This window comes from Phalacrocorax aristotelis, chromosome 5 (assembly GCF_949628215.1).
Source record: "Phalacrocorax aristotelis chromosome 5, bGulAri2.1, whole genome shotgun sequence".
NCBI classification, from domain to species: domain Eukaryota; kingdom Metazoa; phylum Chordata; class Aves; order Suliformes; family Phalacrocoracidae; genus Phalacrocorax; species Phalacrocorax aristotelis.
In genome coordinates, this window is record NC_134280.1 from 53387984 (window position 1) to 53411043 (window position 23060).

The 23060-nt window shown below is 51.9% G+C and overlaps 1 protein-coding gene across 1 annotated transcript; it reads right to left on the reverse strand.

Moving 5' to 3' along the window:
* Positions 1–6374: 6374 nt before the first annotated feature.
* Positions 6375–22986, reverse strand: IGF2 (insulin like growth factor 2). Its single transcript, XM_075094576.1, has 4 exons — positions 22631–22986; positions 14704–14866; positions 7570–7736; positions 6375–7118 (listed from the first exon to the last, which is right to left on the reverse strand). The coding sequence occupies exons 1-4, from the start codon at positions 22733–22735 to the stop codon at positions 6876–6878; spliced, it is 678 nt and encodes a 225-aa protein (XP_074950677.1). The 5' UTR covers positions 22736–22986; the 3' UTR covers positions 6375–6875.
* Positions 22987–23060: the final 74 nt, after the last annotated feature.

Genomic DNA, 23060 nt, shown 5'->3' on the forward strand with positions numbered 1-23060 from the left:
ACTGTTAGATTCAATTTCATAAATAAATACCCTGCTTATTGACGTCAGTGTAGGCCTTGAGAAATAATACTCCTGCCGCTTTCTTTGCTAAGCATGGGGAATGGAGGGGAGAGGGAGGAGGAACAGAAGCAACATCATCTTGGAAGATGAAGTCTTAATATTCTCTTAATTGCCTCCCTCCCTTTGCAGCTATGCCCCAGCTGTGACGAAAACAAAGATTACCGTTATCAGTGTGCCCTTCTGGTTTCAGACATGAAAATCTAGTATCCAAAATTCCTGTTCCTGGTAATTTTTTTAGTGAGGGGGGATGATAGGGAGACACTCTGTCCTAGAAGTTGGAGGGTTACTGTCAGAGGTCCCTGTGCTCCTCACATGGAGCTTAAGAAAATTGTATCCAAAATGGTGGCAGACCTTGGATTAGCAACTTGGTGAAATGAAGGAGTTGGTTCCTCCATCCAGGGAGAGAAGGCAGAAGACAGGGCTGTCATTAGAACAGATGTCATCATGGGTGGCTTCATCTGGTCATTAGGAGATGGTTTCTAGTCACCAGAAGTGATAAGACACCATTGGCCTGCCACTAGAGGCAATAAGACAAGAAACCTGGGTGCTTAGGGGGAAGGTCTTTATTAATAAATGATTTAAATTTTTAATAATGTTTCTTTGCAATAAGAAGTTTTGTAACAAGACCCCTAGGTCCTGACTGCCTTCCTGAACCAGTTCCTTTTGAGTTTGACACAGCTGAAGGATGTGGTCTTGTAGAGAAGAAGCATGGCTTTCATCTAAACAAACTGGTGGGAGGACAGGGAGGCAAAGACATTGTCCCAGCAGTTCTCCTATGGAAGAGCATGCAAATACCTTGCTTTACATTATAATTGTTGGTATTATTTCATCTCATTGTCCTAAAATTGTGAGCTATGCTCTTTCTAAAGCTGGCCAACAAAGAGGCACAAACGTGTCCATGAAATAGATGAGGGAGCTTTGAAAAGTCAGTACAAGGTGAATTTATCTCTAGTAATTTTGAGAAGTGAAGGAGGTATTTCAGTGCTGGTGACTGGATGCGAGTTCTGCACTTGTCTCTGCTACTGCTACCTGTGAATTACTCAGATATTTGGATAGTGTCTTTTTTCCATCCAACACTGTGCTATGCTTAATGCTTTCCAGCCAATGCTGCTTGCCATGTTGCTCTTTGGAGAACACACACAGAGATGAATTCTCTACTGTGGTGCTTACCTCTGACCACTGCTGCATGCTGTGCCTGCCCTGGAAACCCAAACCCAGAGCTGCGAGCAGCCAGCTTAAGACCAGAAGAGCGCATTTTGAGTGTCAAATTTGACCTCCCACACTGTCCAAGCCAAAAAATGCCCTAGTCCAGAAATTTCCTGCCTCCAGGCTATTGCTGGTTGCTGAGCCAGAGCCTGGCAGGTTGGAAGCCTCCGCTTTCAGTCCACTCTTGGCAGATACAAGGAGTAGGCAGGGAAGAGGCTCTTGCAGGGCTCTCTGCAAACACTGACATGATTTTAATGAGCAAGGGCATTCTTCGGGACGTGCGCAGCAGTGAAGCGGGCCAAGATTCCTGCAAGGACCTGTGCCTTTCTGGTTGAAGGTTGAAGTCATGTCTGCCGCAGCATGCTACCCACTGACAGCCAGAGCATCCTTCAAGCCCTGGGGGAGTGAGAGTCACCCCCAGCCCCTCAGTGGCAATGACAGACCCCTCCTAGGACATGGGGTCTGTTTGTCTTTGCAAACTGGGGTTCGCCCTTCACCTGCACTGGGAGCTACGGAATTGCTGTGCTACCCCAGCCTTGGGGTGTTTTACGGCTCACCTGCTCTTTAAAAAATAAAGCTGGGGGGGGAAATACAGCAGATGCCAGGAGGTTGTTATAACTGCTTTGCTGTATTGATACTGCGTTACAAATGAGAAGTGCAATGGGTGCAGAAACTGTCTGAGTCTTGCCTACTGCTGAGCGCATTCAAGTGAAATAATCCATGATACACCAACACCTTTCCCAGGCCTTCCCACAGCCATGTAAAACATAAGTAGACAATAATACATGCAAAAAGGAAATCAGGTATATTTTTAAAAACAACAAACATGGTTCTTCCCTTCATTAAGTGCAGCTAGGTGCATCACTGAAAGACCGAGCATTTGAGAGCAGGCAGAATGAAAGAGATGAAGCTGGTATGAGATACAGAGGCAGAGGAACCAGTCTGGAGGCTCAGTCCATCCCGATGGCACTAGTATGACTCCCTGAAAGCTAGGAAAATAGCTCAGCTACTTTCTGGATTAGAAAAAAAAATCTAAGAAATAATGTAGAAGGGGGGAAAAAGGGAAAAGTATGTGTTGGTTAGTGGGTTTTTTTTCCCCTGTATCTCCCCCTATCCAGACAAAGCCAGAGACGTGGATTTATATACCTTGCAAAGATGGTGGCCACTTCTATACAGCAAGTTGCACCTTCCCTCTTTCCCAGTGTCCCTGTGCGTGTCACACTGGGAAAATGCCCTCTGAAGAGATGCTTTATGCAAAAACCATTTGCCCTTTGCTTCCTGCAGAGCTACATGATAATGCTGAGCCCCAATGGCCAGAGCTGGGGCTGGACTAGGACAAGGGTGTGACTTTATGATCCTTCCTGGGGTACTAGACAGCATTTCAGACTTTGCTGAAATTATCCTTTGCCTCCCCACCCTCTTACATGTCAGCAGAGCAGCATTTGGAGGATCCTAGACAGCTGGGCTGGATGTGGAGGTGCATTGGGTGCCCAGACCTGCCAGTTGTCCCCCCCCAGGATCACTGCTGGTTGCTGCTGCAGCTTCCCATGCTTCTGAGATCCAGCAGCTAAACAATTGGAGCTGTGTCTGCGTGTAGAGGCATCATAACAAAAACCAGAGTCAATTCTGCCCATCCATCTGAGCGAACATGGCACCTTGGGTTTGTTCTCAAACCTGCAGTCTGGGATTTCCAAGCAAAGCCTGTGATTTATCTGCTGACCTGCAAAGAGGCTTTGCAGGCAACAGAAGAAACTTGAGCCAGAGCAAAGGTCCAGTTTCACTCAGTCCCCCACCCACTGGCCAGGGCCAGGCTTAGAGGTCCCTGTGGCTGCTTGGGTCTCTCCTTGCAAATGAAGACAGTCCTTGTCAAGCCAAAAGGCAGGATGGCACATTTTGAACAGTCTCCTGGTATCCAAAAATATGAGCTGCTGTGGTCTGGCCCCATGGCAACCCATGACACAATAAGGCAGAAAGGAGGATTAAAGATGAGCTGTGCTTGGAAATAGCATCATCACCCATACGGTGCTTCCAGCATCACTGCTTTGCTCCCTGAGGGATGAAGGCAAGAGATTTAGCTGAAGTTTTGCTTGGTTTTTAATCATCTCTAAATATCCCCCCATGATAGCGGTTTACACAGCAAAAAGCAGAAAGGGACCAAAGCTCCCAAAGCCAAAATTTCCAGCAGTGGCCACCAGAAGCCATGACAAAGTCAGTCCTTACTCTTTATAGGAACACCTTATAGTGCAAAGAAAACCAGAGGTCTGCAGTGGGTGGCAGGACGGGGACAGGAAGGCAGACACATCCTTTCTCCACCTGCAATGAAGTACACGTCCAAAGGAAGCAGCCAGCCCTGTATCTGTACAAAAACCCTCCTGACTAACCACAGAAATCCCAAAAGGAAAAACTGAGAAAATATTACTTACTTTTTTTTTTTTGCTTACTGCAATATTGAGAAAGAAACTGGTTTAAACCATGTATTTTTGAGTGCCTGAATTTGCAACTCCTCTTTTGAGGTGGAAAAATCTTTCCAGCCCAAGTCATTTGGGGCAGGAGGTTGTGCTCAGAGAGGTCCTTACTCCAGTCCCTTACTCCACAGCGAAGCAAAGGTCTCTGTCATGCCTGTGGGACTATGCAGACAACGCGGTATCTGGCTGATTTGGGGGATTAGGGATGCTGGGTCACTGTTTTGCCCAGCAGTTGCTCTACTACCAAACCGGAACCGCAGTATTTTACCTCCCATTTGCACTGGAGCACAATGGTTATATGTGATGAAAGCAGCTCATTGTGATCCCTAAAAACTTAAGAGAGGATATATCTACCCCGAGAAACCAGAGAAGCACCGTCTACCAGGAAACCTAACCTAGATACAACATTTTTTTTTATTCCTTTTTGCCTTTGGCACATCTTCAGCTCCCACCCAGCTTTCAGGTCTCTGGGAACAGCCCAAACCAGTAAAAGCTAAGCAAATCCCAACAGCTGCTGGGAAACACCCCCAAATCTCACCAAGAATCTTTGGGCATGTATTTACCTTGGCAAGTTTGGGGGACATCCAGCACAGGATTGAAGTTTAGGGTTGTATTTAAGGGCACCTCACCCTCTCTTGCAGGTTTCATCCCCAAAAAGAGAAGCAGCACCGCACTCTGTTCCTCCACGAAGAGTGGTGCTTGGCATAGCCTCTTCCCACCCAACTCTCATCCCAGGAGCAAAAATAAATGCAAAGTAAAAGAAAAAGTCAGGCTTCATTTTCTGGATGGATATTTATTTGCTTAACAGATTTTCTTCTTTTTTTTTTCATTTTTTCTTTTTTGGTACAAAGCATCCAGGAAAGCTTTTACTTCTCTTTTTAAAAAATAAAAACTAGGTTTCTTTTAAAAAAAGACACATGAAAAGGAAAAAAAAAAAGACAATTATCTGCAATTGCTCTGTTTTTAGTCTGCCTTCCCCAGCCCACCCACTTCCCTTCCCCCCTCTTAATTTGGACCAATTTTCATTCTTTTCCATATATATTTAATAAAATAAATAAAGGATTTTCTTTGTCGTGTATTGCAGTGCCGTTTTTTTTTAAACAAAGGCTTCATGGCTCAACATTGCAAGGTAATAACAAACAAAAGGATATACATTAAAATCCTCCCCCTCTCAAGATTCCCCCTAGCCCTCCCCTCCAAACCACGAAATAGAATACAATTCAAGTAGTCTTTTTTTTTTTATGTTTTAAATGTATGGATATATAAGACAAAGCAAGTACAGAACTGGTTAACAGAGTGTCCCCATTTTATTAGCAAGTGAGAGTATATCATAGGGAGATGTAATTGATTCCCCCCTTTTTACGGTTTCTAGACAGATAACATATATTATTTCAAAACCAACCTATTTTACAGCCCTCTGTCCACCTCTCAAACCCATCAGCTCACCAAGTCCTGAGCCTCAAGCCAGAGACTTGCCTTTTCCCCCCGCCGTCCTGTGCAGCGGTCCCAACCCTGCAGCCACCCGGGTGCAGCTCTCCTCCTCCACAGCCCTGGCGGGGGCGAGGGGAGGGCAGGGAATGTGGGGCAGGGGTGGGGGGGGTCCACCAAGAAGGATGCAAAGGGCAAGAGAAGGAAAAGGAGATGGTGGGGCACAGAGCTGGTGCTTCTACAGGGGCTCAGCAGCGAGGGCCACCCACCCGCTTGCCAGGGGATCGGCGTGCAAGCAAGCCATCAAGGTGGTGAGGAAACGGTAGGTCCCCCATGGCTTGGGCAGCCAAGCTCTGCTGGGAGTCCATGCAGAAGCAGGGCCTTGAGCTGTAACTGGCAACACCTTCACCATTCAGAATAGTTTGTCTCTAGAACAGTTCCCTTTTGGTCTAAATTGTGGTGGGGTTTTTTTGTTTTTGTTTTTTTTTTTTTTTTTAAAAAAGGATGCATGTCAAAGTATTTCTGTGTGTGCGTGCATCTGTGTACATGAGTAACAGCCAACTAGCTCATATGGTCATGACCAAGCTATATTTCAGAAGAGAAAAGAAACACATTTATCACACTTTTCCTAAAACGAAAAGCTAAAATTTCAAGTTCAGTATTCGCTATCTTGTCCTTCCCTCCCCACCCTCCCTTGCTATTTCTGGGTTTTTTCCCTTCCAACTTACTTTAGCACCATAACACATTTTAAACATTACAATCCCTCTTCAGATACTACACAAAATGTCCCATAAAAATAGTGCTTTTTTTGCCAAAAAAGTTATATAATATATTATATATATAAATCAACTAAATCCGTGGCAAATGTGCAATGCAGACGCCTCCTCCATTTAAAGTGAGCATCAGCTCACTTTTCTTTTTTTTTCTTCTTTCCCCTTTCCTCTTTCTTCTCTCTTTCTCGCTTTCTCTCTCCTCTACCTCTCTTTCTCACATCATCGATGATTTCAAAAAGGTGCAAGTCGATTTGGAATCTTGTAATGAAGCACACACACAAAAATGCAGATGGGGGCTCCTCAGAACTTCTTCTCAGGTATGTTTTTCTTTTAAAGGTGCAAAAGAAAGTTATAAAAATAAGAAAACCAAAAGAAAAAAAAAGAAGAAAAAAGTGGGGTGGGAATGAGGCAAAAAAATTATATCCCTCAATATTTCTCCCCATTTTATTTTTTTTTTTTCACTTTAATGTCAAGAAAGACACGGAATGGACTCTTCTTCTCAAGGAAAAAAAGATTTTAAAAAATTTTAACTTCTTATCCTTTTTTCCTCTTGCTCTTTCTTTTGTCTTCTGGCGTTGGCACCAGGGATGTCACGCAGCGCCCGGCAGCAAAAAGTTCAAGTGCCAAACTGTCCCTTTGCAAGTACAGGCTTGGAAATACAGGGGGTGCAGGGGAACGAAACAGGCCTGGGAAATGAAACAACCCTCCCCCCCACCCCGAAAGGACGGTGCCGCAGGAGCGGCGCTGCTCGCTGCCGCCGCCGCTGCCGCCATCCCCTCCTTGCTGTGTCAGTTGTTTGGTTGGGGCCGGAGCGGCGTGAGGTTGCCCCGCCGCCCCGCTCCTCGGCTCGGTGGCCCCGGGGACAGAGGGGCTTGGGGGTCGGGTCTCACCAGTCCTCCCGCCCTTCCCCGGGAGATCAAAAATCGAGACGACTGTTCAGGGTTCATTTCTGGGGGCCAGCCGTTTCGGGGGAGGCTCGTGCCACTGGGGGCCTCTGGCTGGGCAGGGAGATGAGAGGACGGTGCAGCGCTTTGGCTTCCTCAGCCGCTTGCAGCCCCTCCGCCTGCCACCGGTACTGGCGAGCCCGCAGGATGCCAGGCACCTCTCGCTGCAGCCGCTGGGAGCTCTTCTTCTGCCACACGTCATACTTGGAGTACTTGGCATGCGAGGGCTTCTGGAAGCTCTCCTGCAAGGGGATGGGATAGCAATGTCAGCCTTGCCACAAGCCTGCCCGCCCTACAGATGGAGGTGCCTCTTTCTGAGCTCTATCCACCCCACAGAAACATTGCCTCATCCCTGGAAACAGTCAAGGTCAGACTGGACAGGGCTCTGAGCAACCTGCTCTAGTTAAAAATGCCCCTGCTTTTTGCAGAGGGTTTGGACTAGATGACCTTTAAATGTCCCTTCCAACCTAAACCATTTCATGATTCTGTGATCCAGCCCACCTCTGGTCCTTCACCTTATTAAAAGCTGACTTTCTCCAGGGTATTTGGCATGAGTTGCCAACACTTGCCAGCTCTTGAAGGCTCTGCAGAAGCAGCAGTCCTTGCAGCTGGTTGTCCTCTCCTGCCCATGGCTTTCCCATCTTTTCTCATGCTATTTATTTCAGAGAAGAGCCACCATCCCAGCCCTCCTACCTTGTTGAGTGCTGGCAGGCCCACCAGGGAGGTGGCAGAGAGGTCACGCTCAGACTTAACAGACTTGGCACAGTAGGTTTCCAGCAGAGCCAGGTCGCAGCTCCGAAAGCAGCACTCCTCCACAATCCCCCGGTTGATCCGCCGGTTATTTCGTCCCACTGGTCTACCTGCAACAGCAGAGACCCCAGCATTAGCCACCAACCTGGACTGGACCCTCTTCCTGCCACCACAGCACCCATCCCCTTGCAGGCATCCCTCCAGCAGCCACTGGAGACTGGTGGGTCCCACACACTTCCAAAATAGCAGCACTTCTCCCAGACCAGCCAACACGTGCCCACAAACCAGCTGAGTATCATGTTAAGGCTTTCCCAGACAAATGCTGTTGACGCCAAAAGGGCTCCCCTCATGTGGGGCACTAATTAAAGGCACTTTATATGGCGGTAATTTATTCCCCTCCTATACCTCTGGCACAGGCGGCCTTTTTGGGTGCAGCTAAAGCAAGGAAGCTCGAGCCCAGCTCGGCCGCCAGCACTGCACCGATTACTGTGACCATCTCTGATGTTGATCCTGGCAAGCAAGTTTTATTACAAAGAAGCAGCAGAGCATTGCGGCTGCCAACCTCCCTCCGTCGGGTCGACGCTCAGGCAGGTGAAATGAACCAAGGCAGCTAAACTCTACCAGATGGGACAGCTCTGAGACAGCTGCAGAAAGAATACAGGCTCCCACACCCGCCAAGAATAGCTATTAAACTTAATCTTTTAATAAGGGTTCCTTTCCCATTTCTGCTTGCAGGACGCAAAAGCCTGTGTCCGGTGCAGCAACAATCGAGTGCATTTCATGTCACTGCTTAATGATGGCCAAAACTCTCCAGAGGAAAAGCTTACATCAGTTTTACTGGTTTTCCTCCCCCTCTTGAAATAAAAGAGATAGGGAAATTTGAATTTCTGATGCAAAACAAATTTGCTTGGGAATTGCAACTTCCAAAATGTAAACCACGCAAAATGAAAGGATCCTCTCCAAGCCTTCACATGTGGTGTGTTACATGGTTGTGCTGTTGTGGGGCTCGCAGCAGGGCCTCTGCACACTGCCATGAGCACATCTTCCCAGTGCAAGGTGCTCTGAGGAAGGGAAGCAGAAGCTGACCCCAGCAGGGCTTGCAAACAGGATCAGGTACTGCCACCCAGCTGGGAGAATTTGGGCATGGGAAAAAACTGAGAGTGAGCAGTGCAGGTGTGAAGCTTAATGCTGCTCACCATGACATGCTTGGCCAAGCCCCCACCTCACAGCAGGTCTGAGTGTACACACAATCCCCCCACAAGCTCAGGATGAAGTAGGCACTCAAGTATTTGGCCTTGGTGAAGATTTAAGGACCTTTGCGTGCAAGGTGCTGACCGATTTCCCCAGGGGTACCCCATCTGGGTGCCCACCCAAAGTGACTCAGGACAAAATGCAAAGCACAGGAGTTTTCTGTGCATGAAGTGCCACCTCACATGTGAAAAGCAGCCCCATATGTGCAATGCAAACATGCATGTGCAATGCTGCCCTGGATGTTCAACCCAGCCCTGCACGCACGGTGCAGCCCCACATGTGCAATGCTGGCATGCAAAACCCCACAACCGTACCTCGCTGCAGGCTCTGCAATAGTGAAGCCCCTGGCAGCAGGGCACCCATTTTCTGTTAAAATCGGCCATGTCCCCATCAGCGGGGAGCACTCTGCTCCATGCCGGTACATTGCCGCCACGCTCAGAGGTCGCAAGAGCAAACATGGCATCAGGGCACAGGGTGATGGGGCAGCTGACCCATACCATGCAGCCCACCTTTGGGAACCATTTCAAGCGCTCTGTTTTCCACATTTGTCCCCCCATGCCACCACCCTCCTTTCCTTTTTCTTCTTCTCTGGAAAAATTTCAGGCACGACCTTTAGCCAACCCCACAGGAAGGTGAGAAGGACGGTTCCCTCTTGTTTAGTAAAGGGAGCACTGTTAGGAATTTAATGTTCCCTCTATAATAGCTTGTGGCCAACAAGCACACTGGATTGGATCTCCTCTTTAAAGGCAAGACAGGTGTGTTGGGTGCCTGCAGCCGTACAAACAATGCCAGTGCAGGCAAGCCAGGTGGCAATGCCCAAGGGAGATAGGAGAGAGGAGCCAGCTTGGGGTCAGGCGTGTGTATTCTTCTATATGCATGCAACACCCTGTGAGGTCCATGGGAGACATGTGCTCCCACCAACATCCTGCACTGTATATGGACCCCGCTCAGCACCTATCGACACCAGTGCCCAAATCTGCGTGTGCATCAGGTTGCTGAGGCACTAGGCTGCTCCAGAAAGGCACCCTGAGCACAGGCAGAAGGAGAGTTTGGAAGAAAAAGAGAAAAAATTCAAAGTCACCCCCTCTTGCTAGCACATCCCCAGAGGGCTGCATTCACACTCCCGCTGAACAGAAGGTTGCACAAGTGATGACACGTATGGTTTGGGGAGAAGTTGAGGTTTTGAAAGGTTACATGTCTCCTCTCAAAAACAGAAGTTGCCCACTTGCAGCTATGTGTTTAGAAAGAAGGAGGGGGGAACAACAAGCAAAGCGGGACCATTTTCACCGCCTTGCCATCAAGGGCACTTTCTGGCTGGGAGCACACGGGAAGATCACAGCAAAACGTATTTGCAAACGCCCAGGTGTGGCACCGCCAGGGTGAGTTCCCAGCAGGGATCACCCTGCAGCACAGCCCCTTCCTCCCCGCTCGCTGCCCCTCCCCAGCCAGAGGTGACACGTGTGGCCTGCAGCCCTGATGCGCTGCCACTTCTCTCTTGCATAAAGCCGCTGCGTGCTGTTCCCTTTGCTGGTGCTGCTGCCAGCTCCTCTGCAACAGTCCGATAGGGCACATTTCCCATTACATAATTGTCTCTACAGATCTCACCAAATGCCAATACAATCCTCTGTGGGAGAGTTACTTTAGGAAAAAAAATAGGCAAACATAATAAACAGGGATTTAGTCCCAGAAAGCACCTGGCGACAACAACCAAGGGAAGAGACGCCAGGACATTGCTGGTTAACAGCAATATCACTGCTGACCTGGATGGGGAAAAACATTTGTTCCACAACACAGTTTACACACAATCTAAAGGTTGAATTTCCTGGCTTTTGCCCATGGGGGGCATCTCGCTTTATCGCCAAACCCAGGGAGGGTTTTGCTGCTCTGTCCCTTGCCCACAGGGGAGAGCTGTGCAGGCAGTGGGCTGTGGCACCGCTGGTGCACGCGAGCCACTTCCCATTGCAGCGATGACTGCCTTCTCCCAAGGAAACATGCTTCCTCTCAGCCTTCAATGAATCGTTATGCTCCATTTTTCCCCAGGTTGTGCTCCACCAAAACCTCGCACAGCACTGCTGAGGGGCTGAGCCCCACAATGCAAAGCCCAGTGATGCAAAGCCTGGGGGTGCAAAGCCCTCTGGCTGCCTGGGGTTATTCTCATCCAGCAGTGGGCTATCCTGACAGGGAGAGCTGGGCATCCCAGCAGCAGTGCAAAGCCAAACCTGATCCCAGGAGAACCCAGAGTCCATGTACCTGCAGCTCAGCTATGCCTCTGTGCCAGAGGCAGGGGCACCACCATGGATGTGGGGGGCAGGAGGGTCTCTTCCCCAGCATGGCTACCCCACCGGTCTGGGCTCCCCACCCTCACCAGGGCCGGACAGATGCCACAGGGAAGGGTGCGCAGTGTGGGTGCCACCCTGGCCGGGTCCCCTCTCCTCTGGTTAATCAGACGGCAAGCCAAGTGGAAGGGGACTTTGGGTGTAAACACTCCCTGCGCCCCTGTCGCAGGAATGTCGGGAGCAACAAGGGGGCCTTTGTGCAGCACCGGGCCCCGTCCCAGTGCCCCCGGCCTGGCCCTCCCCCACCCCGGCACCGCACTTTCCCCCCTGCTTTTTCCTAGTATTATTCAGAGGAGCGGCGGGCGCGCAAGAATGTGCCCCGTCAGCACAAGCGGCTGCAAAGAGCTAAATTCTTATCAGCTGTTGGAAAGGAGGAAACAGGAGCTGTTGTTTACAGAGAAGTCGGACGCCTCTCCCCCTGCAGCCCCTTCTCCCCTCCCTGCCAGCATTGCATGACAGCAGCTTCAGGGCCGGGGCTTCCTCTCGACCTGCCCCGCTTTTTTCACTCAGGGCTGTGCTCAGGCATCCCTCCACAGGCCATACCACCATCCCCAGGGTGGGTGCCGGGGAGCACGGAGAAGGGGTCCCAACCCTGCCGCAGAGCCGTGGTCGGATGCCACCACCTTGTCAGCACCTGTGGGCAAGCCCCAAAAGCCTTAAAATTCACAGAGGGGAGGAATCACAGCAGAAAGCAAGCCATGCACAGCTCCAGCTGCAGGTTGCCCAGGCACCTTTGGGATGCGCTGCAGGGCTGGCATAGTGCACGTTGCCATGCCCACCCTGCATCCCACGGCCAGGCAACCCCGGCACTGCGGGCAGAATTGCAGCCCCAGCTCTCCGAGGCAGCTTCAACACTCTCAGCCCCAAGCAACTGTCAGCCACAATGCCTCCAAGGGCACCTGGGGGCTGGGACCCATTCCCCACGCCAGTGGACAGATGGGCATCCCCCTTATTCTGGGGTGCACCCTCCTCAGTCTAGGTTGCATATTTCCCCATTGCTAGATGCCAGGGGAATGAAACACCATTGGTACGTTCCATCCCCTTGCAAGGATGCAGAGTGTGCTGTATTTCAGAGCTAGCTTTGCTAGCCAAGTGCTCCCTTATAAGAATGCAGAGCATCGTTTAAGTACTTAAATAACCGCTGCAGCAGAAAACCGATAATGGATTTTCATACCATTTTTGTTTTTTCGAAGACTACCAGCGGATGCTTGCTACAAGCCCCATCCAACAAGCAGGGCCCACCAAAGAACAAGACTGCCCAAGTCATTTACCTCTGTGTGAACGACTGTGTTAGCGCAGGCTGTTCATCAGGTGGCACATCCCATGTTGAGATGGACCCATGCTCATGACAAACCCAGGTCCAGTTTTAAGATGTAAACCCACGACATGGGTTGTGTGAAACAACCACGCCCTATCAAGCCTATATGGTGACAATAGTGTAGCCATGAGAGTTCAGGACTGAAGATGAATATGGTCAGGAGAATTAATCACTTCATGAGGTCAACTGACAGAGGTAGAGGGAAAAAATGAGGTGAGCTGGGGGTGTCCAAACCCTTCAGCAAGTAGAGCCATCACCCAAATGTCTTCAGCCCTGCATGGGACAGGCTGGTCAGATGGTGAAGGGGTTAAAGTATGGGACTGGGGCGGGGGCTTTGCTCCATCCCCTGGCACCTGGGCTCTCCAGAAAATTTCAAAAAGAAGGGGGGACAGGAGAGGACAGAAAAAAAAGCAAGAATCCCCCTGCAAGCACCAGACTGGTCACTTGGCACCAAGCAACTTGTCTGCCTTCAAAAGTGTTTTTATTTTGGCCTGGGCAGCTGGGTTATTTGAGGTGAAAGGAGGTCAGTTTGTCTGTAAAACAAAAGCCCCATTCCCTTTCATCCCCAGAGAAGGGGAGGAGGGAAGAGAAACCATGGGTAGGAGACGGATGCTTCTTTAGAGAAAGAGAGAGGAAGAGGTGTGAGAGTTGGAGAGGAGCTTGCCTCCTTGCTGCGCCAGTAAGGCAAGCCCTGGACCCACCACCTCAGTGGAGCTCCAGCATGGGGCTTGTTGGCAGAAGAGAGGTGGAAGGGGCAGATGAGAAAACGAAGGGCAACTGATGTGCAAACGCTCAAGCTTGGCAAGAGGAAGGAAGCATGCCCAGGGTATCACCAAAAGCATTGACTGCCCGCAACACCCGGGGGGGGCCATGAAAATATCCCACTGCTCAGCTGGGACAGAGCAGGGCAATCACCCCCTGACAGCTGCAAAGCCACCTGCAGCCCAGCCACCTGCTCAGAATTACACAGCCTGAACCCTGGCTGCTGCTGGATGCAAAACCCCTGTGTCTCTCCCTGCCCAACCTCAGCAGGCAGCATCAGCTAAGTCTGGCTGAGCATCCAGGATGGGAAGGGACAACCAGGATCGCCTTTTAACTTTGCAGCACCCCATTCCCTGAACAGACAGACTGGGAGGAGAGGGAGGCTGGCTCTCAACTCCACTACTCCAAACACCACCGTTACTTGAAAGCAACCTTTTAATTCATTTTCCCAAGGCAGAGGCAAAACTGCCAAATGCACGGCACCATGGGCAGCTGGTATATCCATCCTTTTTCCCCCCATTTGGCTCTGCATCTTTCCCTCAGGCAGTCACTCTGCGGTTCAGTCCTCAGTTGGCAGCAAGACACAGGGTCTTTCCTCACCCAAGCAGAGAGGGGGACAAACACCAGAACAAGGTGTCACACTTGAGGCACCTCCACCCATAGATTGCTGAGCATCCATCACTAGTGGTCTACTCCTCCTCCTTACCCCTTTTACTTTTAGCTAAGCCGTTGTACTGTAAATGCCAACAGTCCAAATCCCCAAAGCATCCTGGTGAAAGCCCGCTCCAGCCAACTGTTCTGAAGCCACCTGCACTCTGCAGACAACAGCAATGATGCATTTTTTGTGCTGCAAAAGGATAAGACATCGCTCTTCAGCAACAGGTTCACCAGCAGGTAGCCAGGAGGCCACAAAATGCATTTTGGGAGCAGCCTAGAAGTTGCTGCTATACCCAAGGAAAGCCTGCCCAGAAATGGGAAGCGCTCAGCTCCTCCCCGTCTGCTCTCAGGATGCAGCAATTAGGCAGCAAGGTTTAAAAGTAAGCCAGGGTCCAAGCTCGGCAGATACCTGGCTGCAGACATCCTCGTTATTTTAATTACTTGCCTTCATTGCCAGTGAGCCAACCACCTATGGCTCCCCAGCGATATCCAACTTTCCCAAGCATCAAATGCAGGACCCAGTTTCCTCATGAGACTAGGCAGTCCCTTGCAAAACGGTGTGAGGTAGGTGCATGTCGCCCTGAGCATGTCACTTTTATCGCTCCTTTCCTGGCCTGCTGCCATGTACAAGCCAATCACGAAAAGCACCGGGCTGGGAAAAACCCTCCTTTCCCTCCCAGCCCAGCTCTACCAAAGCAAGGCGCAGGGTGGGGGCAGCATCCTGCCCGCTGCCAGTGGCTGCCTGGCACTTACTGAAGTAGAAGCCCCTGTCCCCACAGACGAACTGCAGCGTGTCCACCAGCTCCCCGCCACAGAGGGTCTCCGCTGTGCCGTACGCCGCAGCTGAATCCAGCGCGTAGGCCAGGAAAGCCAGCAGCAGCAGCAGCATCCGTCTCGCCGCACACATCCTCTGCACCTGGGGACAGAGGCACAGCATTAACACAGCGCAAGAGACCCCTCTCTACCACCTCCCCTGGGCAATGCTCCCCCACCCACAGCACACCTGGAGTTTGATGCCCAGACATGTCAGGGTGCTGCAGGGAAGGACCCGCAGTGCCGAGCCAACCGCTAGCATGAGGCTGGCTTCCTGTGCTCGCCCCACCGGTCAGTCACTCCGGCCAGACAAGGTTTGCATTGAAGCAGTTTTTCCATTGGAAAATCCCTCTTCAGCCTATTTCTGAAAGGCTTTTATTCCCCCTGCTCTTTCAACAGTGTGATTTTTTTTTCCCCTCCCTTTTACACGGGAAATCATTCAAATAATTATTGGGAGGGTTTTTTTTTTTCCCCCAGTTCTGATGACAGGTTTTCATGTGCTACCTGAACACATGTTCCCCCAAAAGCAAAAACAAATGAAATTTCAACCTATCCTAGAGCTGCTTTTGAGGAAAGCTGGGTTTTGCCAGGAGCAGCGGCCTTCGCCCCAGGCGTGTGAGACCCGCATGGCCGAGGCTCAGGCAATCGAGGGGCTGATTGCACAAGCTGTATTTGCTGACGAGAGCCAGGCCTGAGAAGACATCCCTCAGGAGCAGAGCGGTCCCACGGGAAATGCACCAAGTCACCAAGGAGGGCCAAGGGGGTTTCAGCAGGCACGGAGCGTTAAAAAAGAAACTCCCTGGCTATTTGCTAACCAACACAAAGATTTCCCCTGACTCCCGTATCAGCTTCTGCAGGTGTAAAGTGAGGGTGCTATTGCCTCACAGGATGAGGCAAGACCCATGGATGGTTCCAGGCATTATAGTCCCTCAGTGATGAGCATCACTGTATATATACAGCCAAATAACAATGGTGGCCAGACAGGTCAGCTGAAAATGAAGATGGGAAGTGTGATAAAACAGCAGCCAGCATGGGGCAATGCTAAATCTCAAGCGGATCATCCCCATTCCCTGCTAATGCTCAGTCAAGAAGCTGTGTTTTACATCCAGCCTTCACCACCATAGCATCTGAGCAACTCGAGAATAATATCAGTTAATGAATATTACCTCACCCCCCCGGGATGCTCAGAGATGGAGCCAAAGCCCAGGATAGATTAAATGACTCGCCCAAGGTCACGGGGGAAGTCTGCAGCGCAGCCAGGAAATTAGCCCAGCTCCCCTGGGGCCCCGCTACAGTCCTGCCAGCAATAAAGCCACCCTTGCTACCAATTTTTTACAAGTTGTAGCTCAAATTGTTGCTGCTAGAAATGCACCATGCTTACAAGTCGCAAGCTCTTCTGAGCAGTGGGAAGGCAGGGATCAGCAGCAAGAAAAGCCAAAACAGAGGCTGCAAGGTCTGAGTGGGGCAACCCCCGGCACTGGAGTTTCAATGCCCATCATGTTGCTCAGCCTGCGCTGGCAGAGATGAGCATGGCTCACAAAACCACTCCAGAGCTCTGGACAAGAGACAGCAGCCCTGGGAAGAAACTGGGCTCAAACCAGCAAGTGATGGGACCAGGACCAGCTTTTCCAGTAGCACCAGCCCCTTCGGCCCACCTGGGGGGCTTTGGTCTACATTACACTAGGAGCAGAGGGATGGCACTGGGCTGTGACCGAACCACGTTGCCAAGCTGCAGTGTTTTGCCACCGACCCCTTTTCACCTTGATTTTTTTTATCAAGTGGATGGTGGGTGTTTACTTGGCCTCCCCAGCACGACAGCAGCATCACCTGTGCTGCTTGAGTCATGCCCCTGGTGCAGCAGCATCAGCAGCTGATCTCCAACTGACAAGACAGCAACAATCCTGCTCCCTTTCAGGTTTTACTTTTTTCCCTTTTTTTTTTTTACATGCAGCTCCTGAATGCTGGTGTCCCCAGGGTGCAGGCAGTGCCAGCAGCTCATTGCTGGGGCAGCAGATGCGTGCTAGCCAGTGCCACTGTCAAAGCTGCTGACGTGGGACTTCAGGACACCCAAATAATCACCCACCCCCAATTAGACTCATGCTAGCTGCAAGCACTGAGGCAAACGAACAGGCTGTGTGCCAGCCTCCCGCAAGGCAGACCTGGCCTCAAAGGGTCTTGCTTGGTGGCACAGGTGACAAACGCAGTTTTTCTTCCACATTCAACCCAAAGACAGGGGTGAGATGCTCTGAAGCAAGGGGAGAGAGGGGTTTTGTCAGCGGGGTGGTATCTGATGCTGGGGAGACCTGATACCTTCTGCAGAAAAAAAACTTGTGCTCCTTGGAAAATACCCACTCCTGAGCAACCCGCACCACAAGTACAAGGTGCCCCCTGGCAGCTTCCCTGCTTCCATTGCAAGCTCTTTTAGGGTGCCCATACACCCCATAACTCCAGCCAGGAAGCCCCCCTGAAGCCGCGAGGACAGGAGTGGCCCCAACACTGTCATCCAGAACCAGGCTAATGTGGAGGTGTGTGATGTGAAGTCCTCCTTTGCCTATGCATCAACCCCCAGCCCTTTCCTCCGCTGTCACCTTGGCATCACCCTGCTCCCTCCAGCAGGGTGTAATGAGAAACTGGGCAGCAAAGCAAAAGGCATCTTTATTTACTATCTAGTGCTGCAGTTTTTCTCCAGCTTGGAGCCGCAACCCAACCCAACCCTGTAAGCCTCTCCCTCTAATTTTGGCCCCACCGGCCCTGCGGACGAAAAGCCCCCAGGCTTCACTCAAAGGCTAGACAGGCTCCCAGGGTGCTGTCACCAGCTCAGCACATCCCAATGACCTTTCAATCGATGCTTCTCCCTCCTGCTCCTTCTTAGCAAGGATGAGCAGCACCCATGCAGAAGAGCTGGCACCTGCCCTGCCACAGCTGCCAGAGCAGGTGCTGCTCCCCAAAACAGGGCGGCAAAGCACGGCTGGGTACCTGCAACCCATGACCCAGCGCAAGCACCATGCCAGCTGCATAGGTTGCATGTGGCTTCAGTTGTCTTGGCCAAATCCTGCTCAGCATCGTGAGTCAAAGCCCTTTCAACCCCTCTGAGCCTCCATTCTCCACTGGAAACATGGGACAGCACTGCTTTTAGTTTCTAGTCTAAGTATTAGGACAGGGACAGCCCCCTCAGCTGTGGCACAGGAGTAAATTCACACTAATATCTGGAAAAAACATTCAGTTCTTATTAGAAAGCCCCTTCTCGCAAGATGTAACAGGAAAAGGCAGCAAGAGGTAAGCAGGGCACTTTCCTAAAGTGCAATGTCCGGTCTCTGGTAGGAGAGAGGCTACACCCACCAAAGTTTCATTCTTGCCAAAGCAGGTTGAATCAGCTGTGCTGGCTGCCATTCCCCCTCATGTGCCCACAGAGAGCTCCAACACTTCAGGATCCAGTTATAACCAGGGGCAGTGGGAACAGCAGTGCAAGACATGCCAGGTGCCCAACAACCTGAGCACTGAATTCCTCCTAACGAGGGCCTGGACCCTCTGCAGCATGCAAGAGGGTGATGCAAGAAGAATTTCTTGGTTGCACAGCTGCCCCATACCATTCTGGGAACTGCACTGAGAGCGGCCTTCTGAGCATGGGAGAGACTCAGACGAGCCATCGGAGCACAATGCGCCATGGCCTCTCCTTGCCCAGAGAGGGTCTGCTTTGCTCTCCATCCTTCCTGTCCCTCTCCTGCCTTCCCCCACATCCCCAGCTCCCCATGTGAAGCCAGGCTGCTGCTGGAGCCAGCTTGGCCGTGAGCTGCTGCGCACAGGATGCTCCCAGCTGCCTTGGGACTCCTGCGTATTCCCCCCTTCGCAGCACAGCCTGCTGCACCCATAGCCAGGGACCCCTGAAAACCTTTCGGCAGCCCCCAGCCAGTGGGGACACACCAACAGAGAGGGTCCTCTCAAAGCAGCTGTGGTGTGCCGGGAGCAAGCCCAAGGGCAGGTCTGCAGCAAAGCCACCCTCCCGCCCAAGGCCGTTAAAGGATTTTTTCAGGATTTGCTGCAGAAACAGTTGGATCGACAATTTCTGTCCAGCTGCTGGGGAGTCGGGGGCCAAGAGGCCACAATGTGCTACAAGGCCCCGTTGCCAAATCTCAGAGGACAGCTCAGGCATCCCTTACATTGTGCTGAGCCAACCAAACCACAGTGCCTCTCTTGGGCACCAAACATCTCCCCAAAAACGGAGACTAAACCTCCTGTCTGACCTAATTCCTTCTTCAGTCTGGCCTTCATTACAATTTAATATGAACAGAACAACGTAGGAGGGAATTGACAGATGGCCCAGTCTGCAAAATTTGGATTTGGACAGCAAAAATAAAAAGAAAAATCTTGCTTCTTTGTGGAGCAGTGCAGCATTTAAAAGGGAGCACAGCAGAAAGTCATAGGCCCAAACCCAGTGGCGTGCAGGAGGAGAAAACCCCAGTTTGCACATCCCAGCCCCCATCACCCTCCACCCCTCCAAAAAAAAGTAGGGAGACTGAAGTTCCGCTACTCCAACAGTTGCCTGCGAGAGATGCTGACCTTCTCTCTGCATTACCCCTCTTGGAGGGCAGCCCCAGGAGAGCGGGAAGCTGACCCGGTTTTGAGCGCGGCTCTCCCAAAGGGGCAGGACGCAGGCGCATGCCAGCCTCACACGTGCCAAGCGAGTGCCGCCCCTTGCCTACGGGTAACCTCATGCAGGGCGCCAGGCCACGACGCCCCGAGGTGCCAAGTAGCAAAGTGTTAGCAGAGGCCAGCAGGGAGAGGCAGGTGCCTTGGCAGCCGAAAACCTCCCTGGGGCTGCACCTTGGGCAGAGGCAGCAGGATGAGGCACCTAGTGGTACCCAAAGGGAGAGGAGTCGCTGCGTGCTGTGCTGCAGAAAAACCTTCTTTTTCATCTACCAGAGAAAGGATGAGATTTCCAACCACAGCTTGGAAGAAGCAAGCTTCAAAACACAAAACTTTTGACCATTGAGCTGTCAGGCAAATAGAACTCACCCAGGACCAGGGGTTTTGCTGTTTAGCTCAGGCCTCAAAAAATTTTTTTAAATCCTGGTTCTTGGCACCTAGCTCGCATGACATTTATATGGCTGAGGTTGGCAATGCTGCTGCTATTTTTAGCCCCCACTTTTTTGTCTTTGCTGCTTGTCCCCATCAGCAGCCCACTCCGCCCCGTGCTGTGGGTCACCTTTCTGCCTCCCACCCTGCAAGTGTGTAGAGACGCCTGCCTCCTCTGCCTGTGGGACAGGGGCCGGGGCAGGCAGGGGAGCACTGCCTGCACCCCATGTCTATTGGTGCTGCAGCAAGGACTACCGTAGCTGTGGAAAAATCAAGCTGAAAAAGGTGAATGGGGTATTCAGTACCATTTACTCACCCCACTGGGGAGTAAGAACGTATTGCACAAATTTTGGTATGTAGCCCAGAAACATTTGATTTATTGCATAAAAAAAAGGAAATGCAATCTTGCTTAACTCTTCTAAAGACAGCTGGCAGGACCCAGGGAAGGGATTTAAGTCCATTTTAGTAGCCTCACTTAACTCCTTTCTTTATTGTTCCTCTCCTTTCTGCATTCCCGTCCAAAACCTGGAGTATATCAGGGAAAGTTAACAGCAAGTTAAGCTGTTAAATCAGAAATTGTGGTGACTGGAGTCTACTGGCAAGTGATATTCCCACAACACGTTGAACTTGCTTTATGTCTTGGCAGAACAGCTTTAACCCTGTCAGAGCTGGGCTGCAACGCCAAGGCAGATTTCTTCCCCCAGTGCCCCCCACCTCTCCTCACCCCTTACGCAAATGTGTCAAGCGAGGCCGGTATCTCTTTGCCCCATTAAGATACACAGCAGCCTTTAAAAGCAAAGAAAACCCACAGAAGGATTGGAGAGGTCAGTCCCAGGACACAAGTGGGGAGAGGGTGGGCCACTTACAGTGCTCGTATGCACTGCTGGAAAGACACCAACTCCTCGGTCCCTCTAAAAATAAGACCTCACCTGCTGTGTTTGCTTTATTTAAAAAAAGAAAAGTACAGAAATGCTTTTCTCTGGTGCTCCACAAGGCAAGCTGGGCTTGCTCTGAAGCCTACAGGGATCAATGGGAAGACATGCACTGACACCTCTGGGTTGCCTGGTCAAAGCAGCAGCCCTCCAGCCGGCCTGCAAAAATGATCACCTGTCAGAAAAAGCACTGGGACACACAGGCAGACACATTTTGGCTCTCAAATTTCATGTGGCAGTGGGAGGGGACCCGCAGTGTCAAATCTTTTATCCCTTAATGAATTTTCACAGGAGCCAGGATAGCCCCTTTGAAAGGCTGAGTGAACTTGTGTGGGTGTCGACATCATGGAGCAAGATTTACAGCTCTGACCCATTCACCCCCACCAAAATTGTCAAGCTGGGTCCAAAACAGCTCAGTGAAGCTCAAATCAGAAGTGTCAGTCAGTTTTATTCCTCCAGATGTCCTTAGCACAAAGTCACCCTCACAAAACCCCATGACCCAGGCTCCTCAACTCCACTCTAAATCAAAGCAAAAGGAAGAATAAAAAATCCAACACGCTGAACCCTGCGAAGTAAAAGGAAAACGCGCACGCGCGTGCGTAACCTGACAACAAATAACCCCAAAGAAAACCAGGCCTTGGCCTCCCAAACACATCCCAGCATTTGGAAGAAAACTACAGACTTTGTATATAATTGACTCAAGGGTTGAAAGCAGCGGTTCTCCCGAGGTGTCTATTTAAAACCACCCACATAAACCTTGTTTTTACACTTGACTGCTCCACGCTGCCTGAGCAAGACCTGGCGTATCAGAAACCCCACTGAAGTACCACTGGCTCGAGGCAAGGCAGCCACATCTGCTGGTACAGTTATGCTAAATCCATGTTTCCTCATATGCCCCAATTCCCTACTGCTCAACAGAGCGCTAAAACTTTTCCAAGTCGCGCTCTTAAAACAATTACTGTAGGGAAAAGCAATTGCAAAGGAAGACGACGAGCAAAAAAAAAAAAAAAAAAAAAAAAAAAATCACACAAAGTCGAAGGCTGCATGCCAACCATTAACTCTCACTCCATTTTGGCTTCACTTTCTTGTTTTTCCTCTCTGTATTTTTATCCCTCCGAGACCGAACGCGCCGCAGTGTTTTGCAGAAGAGAGTTTAATAATCTCCCCGGTCTCCAAAGCCGGAGAACTGTCTGTCCCTTCCCCGCGCCGCGCCGCTGCGAGCGTCTTCCCGCTCCCAAAACGACCCCAGGAGCGCAGGGAGCGCCGCGGGAAGCCGGGGGCCGCGCAGCCCTGCGTGACCTCGCATAGCCCCGGCCCCGCCGCCGGCCCGGCCCGGCCCCCGCACGGCCGCGGCTGCCCGCACTCTGCCGCCAGCCGGCCCCCCACGCCCCTCCGCGGCTCCCCACGCGGGACCGCCCCGCGCCGCGCCGGCTATGCGCCGCCGCTGGGTCGCGCAAAAGGCGCGCAAACCGCGCGCAAGCCGCCCCGCTGCCAGCATCCCCCCCCCACCCCCCGTAAGGTGCGTGGGAGAGCAGGCAGCCGGCGGGATGCCCCCCCCACCCCCGCCGCTGGGACGCGGGGCGTCCCCCGGGGATACCCCGCGCACCCCACGGCTGCGGGCCTCCCCGCCATCCCCAGCCGCGGCTTGGGCCGGCTCTCGGGGTCCCTCTAGTGACACGCGTGGGGACGGCGGGCAGCGGGGCCGGCGCGGCTCGGCATGGCACGGCGCGGCATGGCACGGCTCTGCCCGGCGTGGCGTGGCACGGCAGGGCACGGCACGGGGGAGCCCTGCTGCCTCTGCCCGCGGAGGGGCGGCGCGGAGCGGCGCGGAGAGGCGCGGCGCAGCGCGGAGCGGCGCTTACCTTGGCGCTGCCGCTGCTACTCTCAACTTCTTGCGGCGGCGGCGGGCCGGGGAGGAAGGCAGGCTGCCGGCAGCGCTCATCCGTGTGTGCCCCGGCGCTTGACATGCTGCTCTCCTGCCCAGCAGCGATCGCGGCTTTGCTCGCCTTCCCCGCGCCCTGGCTCGCTTTCCTCGCCTTGCCTTTTTGGTGTGTGAAGTCCCTGCTTGATTTTGTCTGAAGGATGTTATTTTGTCACAATCAGGTATTTTGTTATTCTAGAGAGCGAGCGAGCGCTTTCCTTTTTTTTCTGGTTTTCTCCCCCCCTTTTCTTTCCCCCCTTCTCTTTCTCTCCTCCTGCTTTGGCTGCCCCTTGGGTGGCTCTCACTTTTGTGTTTACTGACTGCGTCCCCTGGCCGGGGCGGAGGGGCCGGCTGCCTGACTGCCCGCTGCT

Bases quoted from the DNA above. Each gene is read 5' to 3' on its own strand.
- IGF2 (XM_075094576.1), bottom strand. From the start codon at position 22,735: ATGTCAAGCGCCGGGGCACACACGGATGAGCGCTGCCGGCAGCCTGCC. The intron at 14,867-22,630 runs GTAAGCGCCGCT...CTCTGTCCCCAG, and splicing joins GTAGCAGCGGCAGCGCCAAG to GTGCAGAGGATGTGTGCGGC. The intron at 7,737-14,703 runs GTAAGTGCCAGG...CTGCTGTTGCAG, and splicing joins GGACAGGGGCTTCTACTTCA to GTAGACCAGTGGGACGAAAT.